Source organism: Achroia grisella, unplaced genomic scaffold, assembly GCF_030625045.1.
Source record: "Achroia grisella isolate CSIRO2021 unplaced genomic scaffold, CSIRO_AGI_Agris_v1 utg474, whole genome shotgun sequence".
Classification (NCBI taxonomy): domain Eukaryota; kingdom Metazoa; phylum Arthropoda; class Insecta; order Lepidoptera; family Pyralidae; genus Achroia; species Achroia grisella.
The window spans coordinates 2,612,633-2,634,004 of record NW_026712878.1 but is presented as its reverse complement, the minus strand read 5'-3'; the positions used below and the strand labels follow the sequence as shown (position 1 = coordinate 2,634,004).

Below are 21,372 nucleotides of genomic sequence, written 5' to 3'. Positions count from 1 at the left end.
TTAGGTAATTGTAACATTTTAGCATTTGATGATACCTGTATAGCATATCGAATGTACTATTATTAATAATAACAGACGCTAGTGTTATGAGTTGTGTTCATAACAAGTAAGTGTTTTTTTAATTAAATTAAATAGAGATTGTATGTGGTGGATTGAGAGAGTCTTTGTAGTCTGGATCCTTTACAACTACAATTTAGTATTTGTATTGATGTATTTTGATTGTAAAATTACGTGCAATAAACATGTTTAAACAAGAATTTTAATTTAAAATTAATAATTTCAATTATCTGTTCTCACATATTGATAAATTTATGAGGTATCCATGAACTCAGCGTCTGGTCCAGGTGGAGGCAAGTCAGTATTTTGTAGGTGCTTTATTTTTTATATATAGGTACTACATGATGATACTTACGCGAAATGTAAAGTATATGTAGAGGAACCACCGGTAAGAGATTTTGTTTTTAGGTAGATAGTAAAATAAATAAGCATAAATTTAAATAAATATATATTTAAACTTTGTAATAAATTTAATATTTATTGAATTCTCAAATATATTTAATTCGAAATGATCCGATCCGTGAAATAATCGCCCAGAAAATTACAAGTTTTTTATACAGCGTGTGTTTGTTTTACACGCACAACGGCGTTTTTCACATCATCAAATTCACCGGTTCGATTCTTGGCCAGGAATTATAATTTATACAAAACCTGATGATTTTTTTCTAAGTTAACGCGTAATATTGTAAATCATACAATTTCCTGATATTTTCATCCAGGTGGAATGGTAAAGTATGAAGGGTATGAATTGTTAATAATGGGGACTAGTAATCAATTAGATTCAATATTTCAATTGACAGTAAAATGTGATAAAACAATATAAGTTACCAATGAAAATACTGAAATAATAAAAAAAAAAATCTATTATCAATAACCAAAACAAACTTAAAGCAGGTAAGTATGAACACACTTGACAGTATGCAAAAATAGTATATACTCATATATCGGACACCTAGTAAAATATTGAATTAACTCAAAAATTACAAACTTTTGAAATTCCGCTTCAAATCTAAAGATTTAAATTAGGATTTAGGTAGGAGGTATAATATTATAATTTAAAAGAAATGTTTTTTTTTATTCAATCCCTTATTGTAGGAGATGTGTGCAATTATGACTTCAGACAGTCGTATTCACACTTATTTCGTTGTTTTTTTTTAATAGTTTTTTTTATATTTTATTTTAATTAACTATTTTCTTGATGGATAGCATTCTTCCAGTCGCTTACTTCTGTGACCTAAAAAGAGTGAAATATTAATATTAAATAATTCTAATACTTCTAATTTGTCTTTTATTGCCGAAATCGTTCTAGTAACATAATTATATACATATACAGAAGAAATATATATATACATTATAGACCTGACATTCAATTGTTAAGCCACCTACTGAGTTCAATTGTTTCAAAATTTTATCAAAGTCAGTCCAGCAAGGATTACATATGTAAATATTTGTTATGTTTTCAATTAATTTAGAAATTATAAAATAGCAAAACAATCAAATAAGAAAAATAACTTACTTTTGCGGGCGCGATGAATATCATTTGGCGAGTGATTTCTCTCAAGATTCTGGAATAAGAATTAATAAAATTTTAATTCTTCATTTGAATTTAATAATTTAAATTAATGTTTAATTCTAAATTTCTATACCTATTGGGTTTATAAATTTATCATGGAGTTCTTTTTTACCTCTATTTATACCACCAATTGTTACCTATGTATCATAAATAAATGAGACATATTTATAATTACTAGCTACTATATAATATTATGATATCTGTGCTACTACCTACCTTCGTTACGATCCGCTCAGTTTTTTAGTCGTCATAAGGGCACAAACAAACAAATAGACAGACAGACAGACAGAGACACTTTCAAATCAAATCAAATTAAATAAAAAATCATTTATTCATGTGGGACATTCTGGCCACTTATGAACGTAAGTTTTTTGTAACAATATTTTTTTCCCTACTGTTTCGTATTTATAAATTTGAATTCGTAAAATATAATTAGGGATATAGTCACCTGAACCGCGTCGTTAGGATACATGTACGACCCATTATATTTCGCATTAAACAATTCGTTGTAATACTTCTGAGACTGAAATTAACAATAGTTTGATATTAAAAATAGATATTAATAGTTTTTTTTTGGCGTAGGTAGATGGTTTATAGAAGAAACTAATGTTAAGTGATCACCACTAATCAGGACCGGCACTTTTTATTTTGATGAATTTTAATATTGGTCTTTACAGCTTTTATGAACAAAAAAGGGGGCAAGTGTAGAGGGTACTCCAAACCTGCGGAAGAACTTATAAAGAAAGCTGTAGCGACTATAAACCAACTCCTAACTATACAGCAATAAATAGACAAAATTTTGGGGATATTTAATAGCGAGCATCGAATCTGCAATCATTGAAAGAAGAGTACCTATACGAAACCGCTAGACCACTGAGGTAGCCAAAATATAGTATCTATTTTGATTATTTTTCATTAATTCACGTAGCAAAAGCTACATAATTACAGATAGTTATAAATAATTAGTTTATATTTTCCTAAGAAGACCAAGTAAAAGTATTTCTGCCATTACATTGTAGAGAAAGCAACTTACCTGCAGCAGATAACGTGACGCCGATAGAATGTCATCTGTACCTGAAATAATTTTATTAAACAAATTAATGCTAATGTAATAACCAATATTTGATATTATAGCAATGCAATAATGATGGTTGCTCAATCTCCATTCATTTAATTCTTATTAGAACTTACTCAAAATTATCCAGTTCTCCTTCTCTACTCTATAACATTAACATTTTTATTTTATCCTTATTTGCGAATATACCAGTTGAACAAATAATCTCAAGATCCATAATATGTTTTCTTAAATTGCATTCATATTGCATTAATATTATATTGCTTCAGCATTAAGGCAATTTAATTCTATTTATACAAGTGTTTTTAGAAATTATATTTATTAACCTATATAGGTTCTTACCAAATTATATCTATTCCACAGTTATAAATTATTATCGTAGAAATTCGTGTCTTTAATATCATTAATTAAATTCTTTAATAAAAAAAATCTTTAATAAATGCAAGTATTATTTTTTGTGTAAATAGGTCTTTAGATACATCGGTTGCGCTATGATTTGTTATGTACCATAAGGGATGATGTACTGCCTCAGCACCTAGATAAATACATATTAAAATCCAGGAAAGAATTTCGTATTTTTTTTTTAATAATTTAACGATTAAAAATACTAAATGATATCTACGTAGATACTTTTAAAATTCATATGTATTGTAACGTAACAATTACCTCTGGGAATAATTTGAGCTTTACTTGTAAACGTTACAAATTTGCCATCAGTAGCAGCTGCTCTGCTCTTTCTCTTGTTACGAGCGTTCTTATTTAATAATTCAAAGTCTCCCGCTTTCTTCTCAAAGTAAACTTCTCCAATCTTCTTCCTTTCAACAATAGGACTCCACCAATCGTCAATTATAGTACTAACATCACATAACCTGGCTCTGTCTGTGGTAGTACATTGATTGGCTTTAGTGACCACTGCGTATTTAGGTTTTTTAAATTTCTTATCATGTATTTTATCTATACATACGTAGCTGCATACAGTGTTGTCTGTTATAGATGCATTGATATTTATAGAGCTACTTATTAAAGAATCTGATTTGATAGAAATCCCTGATGTGTATTCATAAATTTCGCTCCATACGTTTTCTATAAAAATGCAATAATATTTAATAGTCAATAGTTTTTAATTTGTTATTATATATATAGTATCTTATTTACCAAAATATGAGCACGTTCATATTTAAAAAAATTTTATATCCTTTTTATGTTTTAGATAATATGATGCCAAATTCGGACAACCAAAAATATTTGTGTTACAAAATATGTCAACAAATACTGGCTAACAAACTCCGGGATACATAGGACGTCGTTATGTGTTTAAATCTGATAGGTTAAATAATTTATTCATCATCATCATTGGAAGACGTCCACTGCTGGACATAGATCAGGTCCGATGATGACGCCTCCCCCAAAGATCTTCACGACGATTGGTCCTGCGCTGCTCGCATCCAATGCCTTTCAGCGATCTTGACCAGATCGTCGGTCCACCTTGCTGGAGGCCTTCCCAATTTATTCATAATTACAAGTTAATTAAATTATATACTAGCCGACTCGGCCACATGTTGTTGGCTACGGTTCCTTAATAAAATAATATTGCGACTATAAATTGAGATGTAAGCTATTATATCTTTGAAGTTGGATCAAATAGCACACAATGTGCAAATCATATTTGCAATCGGTTCAGTAGTTTAGGAGTCTATCGCGAACAAACAACGTGACACGTAATTTTTATATATAAAGATTGAGCAAAAACCGCAGAAAACTAAGAAAAGGAGATCGAATTTCATATACAGAAATTCGATACACGAAAATAGGGCACGAATATAGGGGGAAAAATATATAAAAACAAAAAAATACCATTAGCAGCTAATTTCCTCAACAAGCACATCTGGCTGGAACCTGTTAAAAGTGAATTTAATATTTATAAGGCTTGAAATCGACGGAGCTCTCTTCACTCCCAAATTATTCTATTCCTATTTAATGAGGCACCCAATACAAATTTCATGGTCCGTATTTTAATATCCAAGTAGTTAGTGACGATTACGGTTGTGTAGTAGTATAAAAAATATATAAGACATTTTACACAGCGCCATCAACTTTAAAGCTAAGCAAAGCTTGTGTTATGGGTACTATACGACTGTTAAACATAGATACATTTGTTTTGTAAATACATAGAAAACACCTAGTCCAATACGACCAATCATTCTTTGTAAATGTATTACTATGACAGTAATAAGTAAACTAAACCGTCTTCGAGTATGCCTGGACTCTCTAAGGTTGGCTGGTAGAGAATGCTAATAGCATTAAGCCCGCCTATTGTGGAAAATTCAATAATACTTAATAATGAAATAAATAAAAAAAAAATCATCAACAGAATAGTAACACTTATTCAATAAAAATGTTCACATCAAACTACTCGATTACCAAGCATAGATTTATAAATAATGTCTAAAATAATATAGTAAGAGCTTCCTGCTGCGTACACTTATGCACTTAGATTGTTCAATGAACAACCTGACGAGGTTTTCTTTAAAGATTACAGCATGGGATGCTTCAAGGAGGGTATATTTCCTAAGAGTCGGCAACGACAATTGGCACTTACACCCCTGGTGTTTTAGGTGTCCATAGGCTACGGTAACCGTTTACCGTCACATGGGCTATATGCATAATAGTCATGATCGTAATATAAAAAAAAATATATTTTACTCTCAAAACTGGTCCCACTAATTTCTTCTTTCCTCTCATCGGGCCTGCTGTCTTCATAATTGGAGGTACGAAATTTTGAAGGTTGAGCTTCTATATCTTCTGCCATCTCTTTTTTCGTTGCCTTTTCTTTTTGCTCTAGCTGGACTTTGGCAATGATTTTTTTATCTTTTTTGACATTATCTGATGTTGTGGTATATTGTGTACCACAGTGACATATAACTGGTGCGGCTTCCACTTCAGCATCTAATTATTATACAAATAATGTTACGAAGATTACTATTGAATATTGACAATATTAAGAAGTTTTTTTTAGACTACTCTAGTGCCGTTGGCCGCAGTTAGGGTTTACAGGTTCATCTAAGGATCTCGGTGCAGATGGCTCCAATGAAAGAACTTATTTAGTCGGCTGAAGATTCCCCACACGGTACAAATATTTGAAGTCATCAGTTTGATTGTATTGTACTGGTCTGTTTCCTATGTATATTATGATCAATATTAATAAATATCAAATATAAGTAATAGTAGGTAATATAACGGTCTCGGTGGTCTTGCTTTTTTTATATATAGATGTCTGAGTTTATGTTATTATTATTATACCGATGGTCTCGAGATAAACTTTAGAAAAATATTTCTTCTTTTTTTGGCAGAGACTACTGTTATCCTACGGAGATGTCTGTTATACTAAAAACTTTTCATTCAAAAATAATATATTACGATACGATCTTAAACCCTTCGAGAAGAGCTGATTCCTTCTTAAAAGGCCGGCAACGCATTTGCAATTCCTCTGGCGTTGTTGGTGCTCATGGACGGCGCTAATCAATTACCATCAGGAGCCGCAAACTCGTTTGTCCCCTATACTATATGAGAAATACATATTTTAGTACCAGTTATATTGGTCTTCTGTGTTAGTTTCCTTTGGGGTTTCTCTTCTGGCTGCTGATGTTTGGTTCCAGCTTCAGATAGGCACTCGCTGGTGATCATAATGCACAAAGTGTAAGGAAAAGGTATAAAAACTCGAAATTCAATAATAGTGCATACATATTCATGAAACTAAAACAATTATATACTAACCTCGTATAGTGCGATATATATATATATATTATACGACTAAATTGTTAACTACTATTTCAGCTATATCCTTTTATTTAATCTAACTAATATTATAAACGAGAAAGTGTATGACTATGGATGGATGGATGGATGGATGGATATTTGTTTCTTTTTAACTATTGAACGGATTTTCATAAAACTTAAATATATAAATAAATAAAAATAATACGGCTTATACATCAGAATAATATATAGGCTATAAATTTCACGCGGGTTTAACTACGGGCACAGTTAGTTCATTATTTCAATAATGTGTTTTCATTCGGGGTACCTAACCTATAAAAGTTTTCTGCATGGATATCTCAGTCTCACCTATTACAGGGTCCAACAGCTCGCATTATAATCTATGTTTCGTTTATAGATTGTGAATACGAAGTGAAATGACATGAGAAAGTGGCATTTTAATGTAGAGTGGCAACGCAATTGTATCACCGGTGTCACATAATGACGTGATGTCCGTAGTGTTGTTCGTGTATGGAGCAGTTATCATCGCTTACCTGTGGTGGGCTGTTAGTTTGTTTGTCATTCCAATTACTTAAATAAGCAGAAAACTGTCATTATGAAAAGTTAGTAATTTTACTAATTTAGGTAATTATAAATAAATAATACCATGTCATTATATCACATACATAATTTTATAAGAAAAATCTAGTTAACAGTGCTGTGGTCTACGGAAATGTAATAATCAATGAAAAAAACTGTTAATATTCTGATTAAATTTCGGATGTTAAAATACAATAATGCATTAACTCGAAATTTTATTTATACAAGAACTGCGATAATTTTTAATTTATTTATACTGTACAAATGTATATTATCTATTTCCATGTTAAAAGTGATGTATATTTTACACTAAACATTATTATCTATATGCATACCTATGTATCTTATTAATCTTTACGCACCAGAATTGAACTGCTACTGGAGATGGCACTACAGTTTTATTTTCTGATTTTACATCTCTACTATTCGATGTATGTCTACCATCTATAATAAAAAAAATATAAATTGAATTCATCAGGTTAAAGACCTTTTTTAAATTGATTAATATTAAAAATATACTTTATTTAAATGACATACCGAAAATAATTTTATTAAATATTTTCTTGCATAAATAACAGGCACTTTCATTGTCCCCTTTGCAGAAAAGTATTGAACATACTTTTTTCAGATTCTTTAACAATTTTGTTCTGTAATTCAATACATTATATATATTACATAATGTATTATTTACTATTGTAGTACTTGTGTTGACAATATATCATTGTTATGTAACAATTTTCGATTCTACGACTGATTTACATTTATTTAGCTATTTAATTTGTTGTTTGTATATTTATCTAATATTTTGACTATAAATAGATAGTGCTATTTGTTTGTTAAAATGTGTAAATACACATTTTTCGCATGATATCTTAATCATCCGGAATGGTAACAGTACTGGATATCACTGAATATCACAATATAGTTTTGGATAACTTAATTTATCATTTCAATTATATGACTATACAAATTAAATGTAAGTATAACAAATATTGAATTTGAAAATAATTTCGTCATATTAATTATTGGAAGAATCATAACCTGCTGTTTGGAGTTTCCTTGGATTGAGCTGAAATTTCCATATTGATATCATTACTTTTTAAATTGTCACTGTTGTTTCTTTTGTCACTAGTTTCTTGAAGGCATAAAGCGTTCTTCGATAAATCTATAATTATACAAATCTCTTTTAAAATTTCCTATAATAGTTAGTGTAAGGCTATACTTAGAGGTGCGAAAGAAACTTTGTTTGGAGGTAAAAAACATGAAAAGTCAAGTTTTTTCCAAGTTCAAGATTTCGATTTATCTTTCATTAGCCCTGACTTTACTATTTGATACGGATGACGATATATCTATAATCGGAGAACCATAGGTTGTATTTAAAAGCAAAAAACCACTACTAAAAGAACAAGGAGACGTTTTCTTACTCTTAATATTTGCGTTTTGGATCAAATTATCCTCTTTCCTCATTATTGGAATCGTCTGTAATTAGAAAGAAGTACATTTCAATTAATTTTTGAGATCAATGTCACAATTAAAAGCCACTTCGACATTAAACAGGGCCGGGGAAGTATTTGTGTATGTACGGTGTATAACGAAGCGAAAAGCAATATTATCTAAAATAAATATCTATTTAACATATTATGAATGATAACTAATGAAAAGCCAAGTATAATTTAGTTATGATTAGAATACATACTTGGCCTGTATTGCTTGACGATGGAAAATTTCTATTAGGCTCTTGATTTAATCTGTAAAAAAGATTAAATAATTGCTAAAAATTGGTGAAAATTATATAATTGCTAGGCAAGGCGTGAGTTAGTCCTCGAAAGAAGAAAAAGAATTTATCACCAGTACGTTTTCTACAATATGTATTAGCAAGAAAAAGACGCCAGTCTTTGGTGTCTCCGTTTATTATATGTCGTAAACATATCTGGTTACCTACTAATATATTTATTGTCCTTTATCTATTGGGGCTAGTTTTCTAGTTGGACTACTGTTGTATTGGTGTATATTGTATAGGACTAGTATTGCATACTTACTCGTTTTTCAATATATCGAAATCATCATTTCCTATTGATTTATAGAATGACATTCGTCTCGTTATATCTGCAGCTGCAAGCAAATATTAATACTTATTCTATGGAAGTACAGATTTACATATACGAGTACTAAACTGAACGGTAGGATCTAAAATGGTGACACATCATCAAAATTGTGGCAATAAAATATGTTGACTTTGATTTTCAGGATGAAGATTAGCCAAAGCTTTGATGTAGTAAGAAATTATACATATAGAAAGTAGGTGAAATAAAAACATTACACCAAAATAAGACGAACTAAAGAAAGAAATTTATTGACTAAATTCTCGTTAGTAAGTAGTAGTAGTAACTTGGGGCTTGAAGATAAGTTTAATTTAACATACATGTCTTCTCATTTCTTGAGTTAACAACTAATGAATTCGGTATATGTTCTTGACACACTTCACATTTCTCTAATTTGGGCAAATTTCCAAAGTTTTGGTTAAAGTTTTCCTGCAAATGGTTGAGACAGATATATTTGTAGAAAGCAGTACAGGTACTTGCTTTGTAGCATTCTAAAATTAATTAACAACTACTACTTACATACACTGTATTGTTGTAATCAAAATTTGTATTCTTAACAGTTTCAGTAACATAATTTTCTTTTAAATTTTCTAATCGTAATCCTTCATTCAATACTTTCAATCGCTTATTTCGAATTTTCTTAGATCTTTTCCTTTCTAGTCTTTTAATCCAATCTTGTTCTTCAAGGAATGCAGATATTCTATATTTCCTTGTTTCTTCATCATCATTTCTTTCGTAACTTCTGTATTTGGTCGTAGCTTTTGAGTTACTTTTACTTTTTTTCCGACGTTTGTAATTTTTTGTAACATTGTCGCGTTTAAGATTGATTTTTGTTGATGCATTTATTAAATCACTGCATGAAGTAACATTTTCCTTGATACCGTGCCAGTAACCGGAACATAGGTTTAGAAATTTACGTACATAGTAACAAGTATGTTTATTTTCTATATTGCTGTTAAATATTTCTCGCTTATCATATTCTTGGTCATCTAGTTGCTTATTTTCTTCACTTGTGATATTGAAAGCGCTTCTTATGACAGCACGTTTATTGCTAGTAGAAGAATATTCATTATATGACTTATAAAATTTATTACACCGTGTTTTGGTCACATTATCATTGTGAGAACTAGGCTCGGAGCCAAAGTGTGAGAGATTAATATCTTCAAACATTTTTTTATTATGTTTTGGCGTTAATCGTTTTCTTTTCTTTATTGTAATGTTATATTTATCTTTTACTTTTCTTTGAGATACGTTAAAAGTATGAAAAGTTCGTGTTATACTAATATTATTTTTATTTATATCGATACTATAATAACTTAGTTGTCCTAAACGCATAGGTAATATTTTAGAAAAACTGCCTGAGGTTAGAAATCGTCGCTGCGCTAAAATAGTTTGCGACATACCTCTTTGATTATAAGAAGTTTTGTCCAATTTAAAGTTTAGTGATAGAATTGTATAATGTGGTAATTGCAATTGCTTTGTAATTGATAATGTCTTATCTCTTTTGTTTGGACATATAAAATAATTTTCATTATTGAATCCTGTTGTTTTATTTATTTTAGCTTTATAATTATTCCCTTTAATATATTTTTTATGGTGCATTATTATAACCTTTTTACGTATGTGATAACTTACAATATATGTTTGTTTATTAAAAACTGCACCGCTATCGTATAGAAGTGGTGTATTTTCGGAAAACTCTGTGCTATCTTCGTTCTGTATTGAACTAAATATCTGTCTTTTTTCTTGTAACATATTGCTTTTCTTACCCTCTATAATAAGTAGCAACTCATCCTAAAAACATATTAATTTATGTTAAATTTATTATCGGAAATTATAAATAGTCATCGCTATTAATTTGTTTTAGATGTTGAATGGCACACAAGTTGTCGGTCAACTTGATGGAAAGTATAAACTGGCGCCTGTAGTTATGAAGGACCAAGAATACCAAGGACATTACGAAATGAATTTAAGATATTACTATATAACTATTATATACCACGAAATGCCATTTTTGAGGACTAAGGTTTCTGTCTAAAATGACGAACTTACATTGATATCATCAGTGGTCTTGTCTAATAATTGTGTTGTACTGCCTGCTTTACTGTCAGATTCTTCATCACTTTCATCGGATGAACCCCTTGAACAAAAAGGTTGTATCTAAGATGAGTTCGTTTCCCAAATTTTGTTGGGTACTTTCAAATCGATTTTTAGAGAAATGATGATCACACTTCCAAATCTTTTGTATTATTATTATTTGTTTCTTCGTGTCACATTTTATGTGTTCTAAAGTTTTATCGTAATTGCATTATCTCATCAAAAATCTTTGTCAAGTTAGTTGTATTAGTAGTATAGTAGATTGCTTGGTGCAATTATAGTCAAATTAATTTTCACTAGTTGGAGCGCATATCATAGTAAAAATGCATTTGAAACCAAACTCATCTTTAGCTGTAATTCTACTCTATACCGTGGCGCAATGGACCCTCTATTCTATTACAAAAATAAACATTGTCTTTTAACTTAACTTACTTTTCTAAACTCACGTCGCTTAAGTCTCCATAATCATTAGGGGAAAGACATACTGTGCACAGTTGACCTATATCTACAAAACAACTTGTACAGTAGATCCCAAGACAATTGATGGAATTGCACCTGAATGGTAAGAAAATATGAAGTAAGAGATATGGTTTACGCTATTAACTGCAGAACACACTAATTACATATATAATAATGAGATACTAACAAATACAAAAATAGACTTTAGTATGATTTAGGTTTAGGTTTATTAGCAAATTTTCCATATATTAAGACCTAAATATTTTGTACATGAATTTTCGTACAGAACAGACCCTAGTAAACAATAAAATAACAATAAACAATATAAAAACAGCCTAGTAAAGGAATCAATGTTAAGGTAAATATTGTGAAATAATAAACAATAAATTTAATTACTATAATGGACATTAACGTTTTCTTTGTAGAAAAGTATCTTTAAGTTAAATTAAACAGTGAATCTCACTTCCATTTTGTCTAAGATATTTCCAGCGATCTTTATTCTTATATCTCAGAAATATCGGAATAAATCTTTTAAAAAGTAAATCCCTATTACAATTTTAATATGAATTCAATTGTACTTTAAATACAGAATCATACAATACATATAAGTTATTATATAACTATTTATCGAATAGCAATCAAATATAAAAGTACCTTTGAAGGCGCGTGTTGGCATCATTTCGATGTTCCTCAGTACCACAAAGAAGACAGTGTGGTTCTTTTGGATTTATGCCCAATAAGGATCGGAGCCACCAAAAACTAATGGAAAACAATATTTTTTATGAATTTGGGATCTCAAACTGACGACCCACTAGATAGAAAGTTGTAATTGTCGTATACATGACAGAATTACAGAATTACAGACGTCACAAATAGAGCTGCCACTCCTCCTCCAATGTATACGTCACAATTATTTCAAATTAAATATAATTTGGGACATTTAATCCATATTGACGGCTTCGGTGGTAGTAAACTGCTAAATTTAGCATGCATTACTTTCGATGATCGTGAGTTCGATTTCTCGTACGGTACAAACATTTGTATTCATAAGCATGATAACACCCAGAGCAATACAAACAGTATTGCTCTTGGTGTTTTCTATGTACATTACGAATGTATTTACAAAAATAGAGTAACAGCATAGTGTTACGTGCTGTAACACCGACCACGGCAATGTACCTACCTGTCCCGCCTACACTACAGCACCAAGGAACAGGACATTGTCGACTATATACGGACCAATAGTGACCTGACATTCAGGGTGACGCAACTAGAATTGAGTCACAACGTGAGTTTCAAGGCGTTTGTGGCCCGGGTCCCCATCAACATGTTACCCATCTTCATGGAGGAGGACTACTGGCTGAAGGGGGTAGTGTATCGGCGCTACCGTGGTAGATTGCCGTCGTCAGTGTCGACGACATGATAACAGAGACGATTTATATTTATATCATTATGACATTATTTATGTATGTTAGTCCATAAGCTTAACGTCTTAATACCTATTATAATACGAATACTACTAACGGTATACGAGTCTCCAGCCATTTTATAAACGTATATTTCTCTTCCGTGCAATATTTATATTTACGATGTAATTTCCGTCGTGCGAATTTCATAAAACCACCTGAAAGTTTTTCTTTATTTTACGGTTTTTAGACGTAATAGTTATGTACCCTATAACGCTTAGACCTAGCACTTTTCATGCGCTGCGGTACTGTTATAGTTTAACGCTATTAACTTTTAGTGCACTAATTATTTTTTAATTAGAAACAACAAGCTTTATTGCTACTTTTATAAATCACATAAATTTTATATACTTTTTTTTTGTTTAATCGACATGAAAAATAAGCTAACAGCCTACCTGATTGTTAGTCACTCAGTAATCACAGAACAGCTATCTGTTCTGTGGTCATAACCGTTGGCTATATACATGAACAGCATGACGTCACAACATACGTTGTACTTAGGGCATCTTCCATGCATTCGACTATAGCAGTAAAATTCATGAGGATGTAAGAAACACAGGATCATAGATAATTGGGCAAAATCATCTATCAAACATGATTGTAAACTCAATACGAGTACAAGATCTATTATGTGTCAATCTAGGATTCGTTTTATCTCAGAATCAAATTTCTATGTTAAGAAATCTAAAAAAGGCTATCTATCAAATTTATATCTTACAACTCTTAAATCGCTATTTAAAAAAAATCTTTGAAATTCTCTCCACTGACAAAGTTGGCAGATAGAGAATGCTAACAGCATTACAAACTAGTCCTTTGTATAAAACTGAACAAATTATAAATTAAAATCCAAACACCACATTTATACTATTAATGATGTGTTTAAGACACAATTATAAGATCATTTCAATATCAATGAAATGATCTTATAATATTAATTGGAATCATATTAATAAAATACCTCTCGTTCTTAATATGTGGTTGTACAACCATTCAGCTCTCGCCTTAGCACGTTCCGGCCTATAGTGCCCCATGATCACGTGACGCAGACGAAGCCCATACGGCTCGAATAACGCAAAGAACCACAGAAGAAATATTAATATTCCTAAAAATATTTAATGACATCAAATAACTGAGGCAAAGGCACGCTTGCTTTCATCGGTTTAAAGGATGGTATATTATTATAAAATAAAGTTAAAAGATCAGGAGGTATAACATATTAATCCTCAGACAACAGTAGGCGCGTCTTATTAGACAGGTCTTTTTTTCGGACTACTCTAATGCTGTTGGCCGCATCTGGCCTTTACAGTTCGACCAGACGATAGGGGGCGAGTGCAAATGGCACTCCAAACCCATGGAAGGACTTATGGAGCGGCTGAAGGCAAATTTCCGCCTGATTGATACGACTTTAGTCTGAGGGCACCGTTAGGGGTTCTAACCTAGGCTCAGACCACCGTAATTTCGATCCTCGTTTTAATTAGACGGGGGATCGATCGGAGGATTAGATAGATCGTCAGATCATATTTCAAGTTTGCAAAAAAGTCATACATTTGTGATTATTTTGCTTACCAATTTGCGAATATCGCTGCAAGTCAGGTGGATGAGGATTTGGCAGACAATTCTCGTTTGCTTGCTGATATTCTAAAGGAGTTTTCAGGGCATTTAATAAAGATTGAAACATCTCAGCCATTTTTCCTGTTCCTGATATATTTACTCCAGAATCAGGGGCTTCCACTGTAACATATGGTATTCTAGAGTTTTTATTAGTGTGATTTGTTATATAACGATAACATTTATAGTGGCGCCCAACGTGGGACTTGTGGAACCCAAAGTTTTATTAAAGTCAAATAAATAAGAAATAGTCCACTCTTCTTTCAAATTTTGATATATCCTGTGTTCCTGTGTAAATTTACTATCCTTGAAACTAAAAAACGAAAAAACAGGCTAGACGTAAAGACGACGCATGGAAACTAAAATGGCAAAGATAATATAGAACTACTCTTATATATGATTTTACAGTCACATCGATTACTGTCAATATCATTAATTACTCTATCTGGCATTTACAATCGTAAAGATATCAACTAACTTCACAAGTAACATAAATACATGTACCTACAATATTGTATTTGAACAACTCATTAAAAGAGACGTAGATGAAGAGCTGTTGATTGTATTATTAACAATTGACCTACTTGGTAATATAGTCTGTAATTTCCCGTGATGTCGTATAGTAGCTAATACCCAGAACAAGCTGTAATCAGCGACCATGTGTATGAGTAATTTGAACGTAGTTATAGCCGTGAATACCGCAGATCTGGTCATATAGACTTTCTCTGAAGTAACAAGTCGAAATGAGGTCGTCTGAAAATCAATATAAAACAGTTTTCTATAAGTATACACCTACGTCAGTATATATTCTCAGTAATGTATTTAATAAGCAAATGTATTCTTTATTTGAAGCTAAAAAAGGTTAAAAACCTATTGCATTTATTTTACGACCTTTGTAAATCTAATGTGTTTAGCATACTGCCTGACTTTCCAGTAGTTGCAGATATGATCTTAGTAGAATATATTTGCAATCAATAATATCTGTTTGAAATAATATATATTGTTATCTTGTGGATAGTGTAAGTATCCAGTTACAAAACAGAAATTAGGTATTAGATTAAGTATTTTGTTAGATATACAAGGCTTTTCTAAGCTAATTAGAACATGTATTGACAATACAGTATTTGATTGCTCTGAACCATGATATTATTTTTCAAAGAAAAACAAATTCTTTAAAAAACAATTAGTGAGATTGGCTACAGAAGGCTTTGAATGAAATTGAATCGGACATCTACTGAATTGAAAAATTGTGAATTTTCATGGAAAGAAGGCCGAAGGTTGTTTCTGATAATTTTTTAGTTCTACTCCATAAGAGACAGAGCACTAGAAAAATAGTCAAACATTTTCTTACCGTAACATACTTTATGCGTTCTCTTCTATTTAGAGGTAAGACAGTATCTCTACCTTGCCGCAATCTTTTTAAGTCCAAATCGCGCATCTCCTTCGTTATGTATCGATTGTCAAAGCGAGACCTTGTTTCGAACATGTGTTGATAATATTTTGCTCTGAAAATCAGAAATTTCAAATTTCACACGAGTGGAATGGCGGACACAACTAGTTGTAAAAAGTTAAAAAATAAAAAAATAAATGGAACGATCTTTAGTTTGTGATCTATAAACTCAAAATTTTTTACGGATTTTAAAATTCATTTTCCTACTGTAAGTTATATTAACGCCAGAAACATTCAATTTTTTACAATAAAACTAGACCTACATATAAATATCTAGTATAAGTACACACACGTAAATTTTGGAAGTGCTCTAGTTAAAATTTATTAGAAAAGAAATCGACAAACCTGAATATTATAAGAAGTAAAAACAAGCTTGTGACGCACGAACTCCAAGAAAGCCAAGTGAGCAATGGATCAGCTCTCTTCCTGATTTCAGTTACGATACCAGCGGCCACTTGGCTGGCGGAGTGACTGGTGTTACTACTGAATGAATACGAATGGTGGGTGTGTATTTGTAGGTAGAGCATATTCCTGATACGCTTGGAGTAGTTCTTCAACCCTGGAATATTAATGTTTCATTAAAAACGCGTCGAATACAATAAAAGATACGGAGAGGCTGGGAGAAGTTCTTACGCCATACGCAAAAGCTTAGAAAATGCCTTCAACCCTGCAATTAATGTGCCATTAAAAACGACAATACAATGAAACATAAGTTCTAAGGATATTTTAAACATTGTGTCTAATTATTTTCCTATATCTCTTGTGTAACAGAAAGCGTTTGCAGTAATTCATAGTGTGTTCTTGAGTTTTAACCTCATTAGGGGCGGCTATTTTTTCTTTTTTTGTGGTTTGCAAAGTCTAAAGAAATGAGTATGATCGGTGATTTGGCCAATGCGTTAAATGAGGTAGTCCTAAATTTCTTAAAAGATTACTTAGATATTGGAACTTTTAAAAATAATGTTTGGATGTGTACCAAAACTATACTTTTATAGACTCTGAAACTTACATCTTATTAATATAATAAACGCGAAAGTTTGTGAGTATTGATGGATGTTTGTTACTCTTTCCCGCAAAAACTACTGAATGGAGAAATTTTAGGCGGGTGAAACCGTAAGCACAGCTAGTGTTTATATATTTGTCATTGATACAGGTGTTTATTCCCAATTTAGTACTATATAATTTAATAAACAAATATTTTAATAATCTTTTTAGATTACTCACACTATTCGAGAAGATATAATTTAAGACTTAACCTTTATAAATAAAACTTACTCTTTTTGATTGTAGCAATAATACTCCCATCGATATAATCAACATACACACAAATAACATTATATCGTTTGGCGTTAGAGCAAATGATATTCGCTTTGTCTGATATATCACAATCCCAGTTGGAATTTTGATCTTGTCTCTTTTTACATTGTGCGATACCTTCATTTAAGACTTTCTTACATCTTTCGAGTGGTGTGCCAAATCTTTTGTTGCAAATTTCTGTCAATGAATTCAACCAGGAGAATCCAGACTGTATGACTTCTACTGTAATTGCAAATATAGTACCTATTACCAGGTTGATTTGGTACAAATTCGTCTGTATTGGTACTTCTACCTGTTGTACTTTAGCCGATACGCAGCTTGCTTTGGAAGCTATCTTTCGATTTGAGGTATGAGATATGACAGAGAAATTACATGGTACGGAGGGATGATAAAGTATATAGCCCCTTATTATATTTTGTCATCGCTCCGAAATCTAATTACATAGATAGATATATAGACTTTATTTAAATCAACAGATACCCGTAGGTACATACAAATTTCACAAGACATACTGTCTTGTAAATTTTAAGAAAGTAGATTAAAAAAAATAAGTAGTAAATACTGATGAACGACGTTTCTTTCCTCTTTTATTATATGTGTACTATAGTGATGCAAAAACCCAATAATTCAATGCATTGTCTGGGAGACAAACCACTGGTCTTCAATTACTACATGCAAACGCGTTTGTAACAAAACCGCCCCGTTCTAAACTTTGGATACTACTATACAAAATAAATAACATATAACACATAAAAACTACAGCTGTTATTTATTTAATTCAATATAAACGGATCTTGAAATTTTCGTATCTAGATTCTTGTTAATCTTTTTTTTTTCTGTGAATCGAATACAACCTATGTAATTATTATTAAAAATATCTTTGGTAATATCCCACATTCACTTCAATTAGTATTTATTAGCTGAACAACCAAGTGACTAAGTACTTATTTCCGAAATTGATACATTAAACGTGTCTTGTGAATACTTACGGATGCTTAAGACCAATCGATTTAATTTCAGTAAAATCGCCTTGAATTGTCTTCTAACGTTGTTCAGTCTATGTATAATTATATTTATGGAGTTTCCCATTGAATTGTATGGTTTTCTCATCGAGTATCTAATTTGGTTGACGGTGGCCTTTATTTGTACCTGTAGTCAATACATAGATAGCGATAGAGATGATATAGCTACCTATCGATGAGCAAGAACCGGGCCATTCGCCTTCTGCCTGGTGCAGGTTGGGGCCTCGGGCGAGCCCCTTTGTCCTGGCATCGACTCTGGGGCTACAACCCCCGGGGACTGCATTTAATCCCTTTTATATAGCGCGAAATTTACAAATAAGAAAATAACTATAATTTGGGGTATTGGGATGACATATACAGCTTAACCTAACTTAGAAACTAGTGCTATATATGGGGAACTTTTTTTATATCATTTGCCTATCCTAGTCAGTTAAAATAAAATACATGCTGTTGAATGTAAGCATCTCGCAAGTGTTACATGCATCATGATTGAGTAGACAGTGGATAATCTGACTTCATCTTCAACTTGTCATTCTCCTATAGTGTCCCGCCAACACCGCTACCGCAGGCATGTCACCATTCCATTATGAACAAAAAAAAACCTTTCTACCCCATCTATAATAACACCACCGTTTTAAACTGGCGTTATTTATAAATATTTGGTATTTTTAGACTCCTTAGTGGCAAGAAAAGGTCAATGAAATAGGCACACCTTATTTGAATTATAAATAAATTATAACTTAATATCCCTCACTTAGATATGCTATCAACTTCGTTAGACTATAATTTATGTACTTTAAACAACTTTGAATTGTATAGGTTGGTATTTGAGACTTATATAGATTAAACGTCTTATTAATAAAGTAAGTGTATTATACTTTTGGTTTCAAAGTGTAACCGCTAGCATGGTACTTCATGGATTACGGTCAACTTCTAAAAGGTAATTGATCAAGAAGAGTGGTTTTAACCTTTCGGTGTGGTAGCATTTGAAAAAGTTCTGCTTTAAGACTGGTGGGTTATGTACACTAAATATCGAGTAATAAAGATTTATTCTTTATGTATGTTCTTTAAAAAGAATTTATATTTAAAAAAAAGTACTTTATACTTCCGAAAATATTCTTTCTTCTCCTAATTCAAACGCTTTTAGATATGCAGCATTAATGGTCCGCAGACTGTCGGTTATGGACCACTGATTAATTATACTATCTACATTATATAGATAGATCTAATTACGGTCAAAATAATAACCAGGACAATTATACGCGCCATCTAATTCCAAGCTGAACATCTCGTGTCATATAGCAAGCTTGTGTTATGGATATTAGACTACGTTTTGTAATACTTACATAATATATGTAGACATACATTTTTCACACGTCAGGAAAATCTCCATAGAACTCCACCGCTCCACTCTCCTCAAACATCGCAGAGGCGAGAAATCGACCACGCGACTATAGAAGTAGAGCTAAAAAACGGCAACACCTCCTTCTAGGACCTAGGACCAGGACTGGGTCGACATGATGATACTACATGTATGTGCTAATTTAATTTTAGCAATTGTCATTTACCTGTTGACACGCCATAGACTCCGTTAATATTTCTGAATTCTTCAAAGTATTCTTGGCGGGACCAGTCAGAATCAGAACTAAGGCATAACAAGTCAGGGTGTACCTTCCCACGCGAGAGAATAATTGGGGGATCAGAAGAAATACTAAACATCTGTAATAAATATTCATATTAAAATATCCTAAAGTAAAAAGTATGACTAGTACCTACTTCTCTATTTAAATTATTACCTATCACTTTATATAAAAATATATAATACCTCTTAGTAAAACAGTGCTAGTTTATAAAATAAACGTACATATACAACATTTTTATGGTATCCGCGCTTCTGACCACCAGCATATGATACAGTTTTTTTTTTCAAAAGGAAAGAATCTAATAAGTGGTCGTAGTCCTAACGGACTAGTCCTCACAAGCACCACCCGTTCACGAGTATGACGATGCACAAAACAACACTTACCTGATTCTATTACTAAAAGCCAAGCCCAAAGTAAGCAGTACTCCAATAATAAAACTCACGACGGTCGCGTGAAAAAGGGAAATAGAAAGTTGAAAGACCAAGAATAAGAAGCAAAGATACGTCAGCATAATGCCACCAAGAAATCCAAGTACGCTCTTGAGAATAAAGTTCGGAATTGTCAAATCAGTTTTCAAATATAGCAAAAAGTGGGATATGGAGGAACCTTCGGGGTATAGTCTTTTGAATATCTTTGAAATCCGTTTGCGAGTGTCCGAACGGTAGTAGCGCCATCTTTGCGACAACGATTTCTCTGGTATCGGTGTGTTTGCGGCCATGATCGAATTATATTTCTCATTTTCGTAATTCTGCCTATATTTTTCTATAGTCCTCGCTTTCCAAAGCAACGCAAAGTATGCCATAACTATTTTTGTTTATTTTGTTTGATTAATTTTTTGGTAAAATCAATAATTTTTTTATCTTTTGGCATGTTGACAATTTTATGCTGAATGACATGGACGAGACGTCACAAAAATAATTATGAAGCAATGAGAAACGTGTGTAGGTACAATATAGGTACAACCTAGATAGATAGGTACTTACAACTAAACGAGGGTTTTGACTTTTATTTTTTATACTAGAAACTTTAACATCTTTAGAACATGTTTAATTTTTTTTTTTTATGTAATCACAAATTTGTCCTAGAAGCCGGTGAAATTATTAAGTCTTGTCTTTCTAGATCATTACCAGAAAGTAAATTTCTTAATAAT

General features: G+C 31.7%; 1 protein-coding gene across 1 annotated transcript; it reads right to left on the bottom strand.

The window, feature by feature from the left end:
- Nucleotides 1-1,244: 1,244 nt before the first annotated feature.
- LOC131845449 (uncharacterized) lies at nucleotides 1,245-21,089 on the bottom strand. The gene is made up of 28 exons (XM_059194514.1): nucleotides 20,606-21,089; nucleotides 20,148-20,298; nucleotides 18,547-18,706; nucleotides 17,516-17,779; nucleotides 16,589-16,802; nucleotides 16,145-16,298; nucleotides 15,378-15,546; nucleotides 14,752-14,916; nucleotides 14,144-14,287; nucleotides 13,244-13,343; nucleotides 12,374-12,478; nucleotides 11,693-11,815; nucleotides 11,216-11,303; nucleotides 10,799-10,957; nucleotides 9,683-10,240; nucleotides 9,484-9,592; nucleotides 9,101-9,173; nucleotides 8,758-8,809; nucleotides 8,486-8,540; nucleotides 7,424-7,505; nucleotides 6,293-6,378; nucleotides 5,409-5,651; nucleotides 4,560-4,601; nucleotides 3,372-3,788; nucleotides 2,664-2,704; nucleotides 2,079-2,153; nucleotides 1,574-1,622; nucleotides 1,245-1,291 (listed from the first exon to the last, which is right to left on the bottom strand). The coding sequence occupies exons 1-28, from the start codon at nucleotides 21,022-21,024 to the stop codon at nucleotides 1,245-1,247; spliced, it is 4,344 nt and encodes a 1,447-aa protein (XP_059050497.1). The 5' UTR covers nucleotides 21,025-21,089.
- Between the last annotated feature and the right edge of the window lie 283 nt (nucleotides 21,090-21,372).

Coding starts and splice junctions, on each gene's coding strand:
- LOC131845449 (XM_059194514.1), bottom strand. CDS start 21,024: ATGGCATACTTTGCGTTGCTTTGGAAAGCGAGGACTATAGAAAAATAT. Junction 20,299..20,605: donor GCTTTTAGTAATAGAATCAG/GTAAGTGTTGTT, acceptor TATTTATTACAG/ATGTTTAGTATTTCTTCTGA. Junction 6,379..7,423: donor CCAGTAGCAGTTCAATTCTG/GTGCGTAAAGAT, acceptor TATGATCACCAG/CGAGTGCCTATCTGAAGCTG.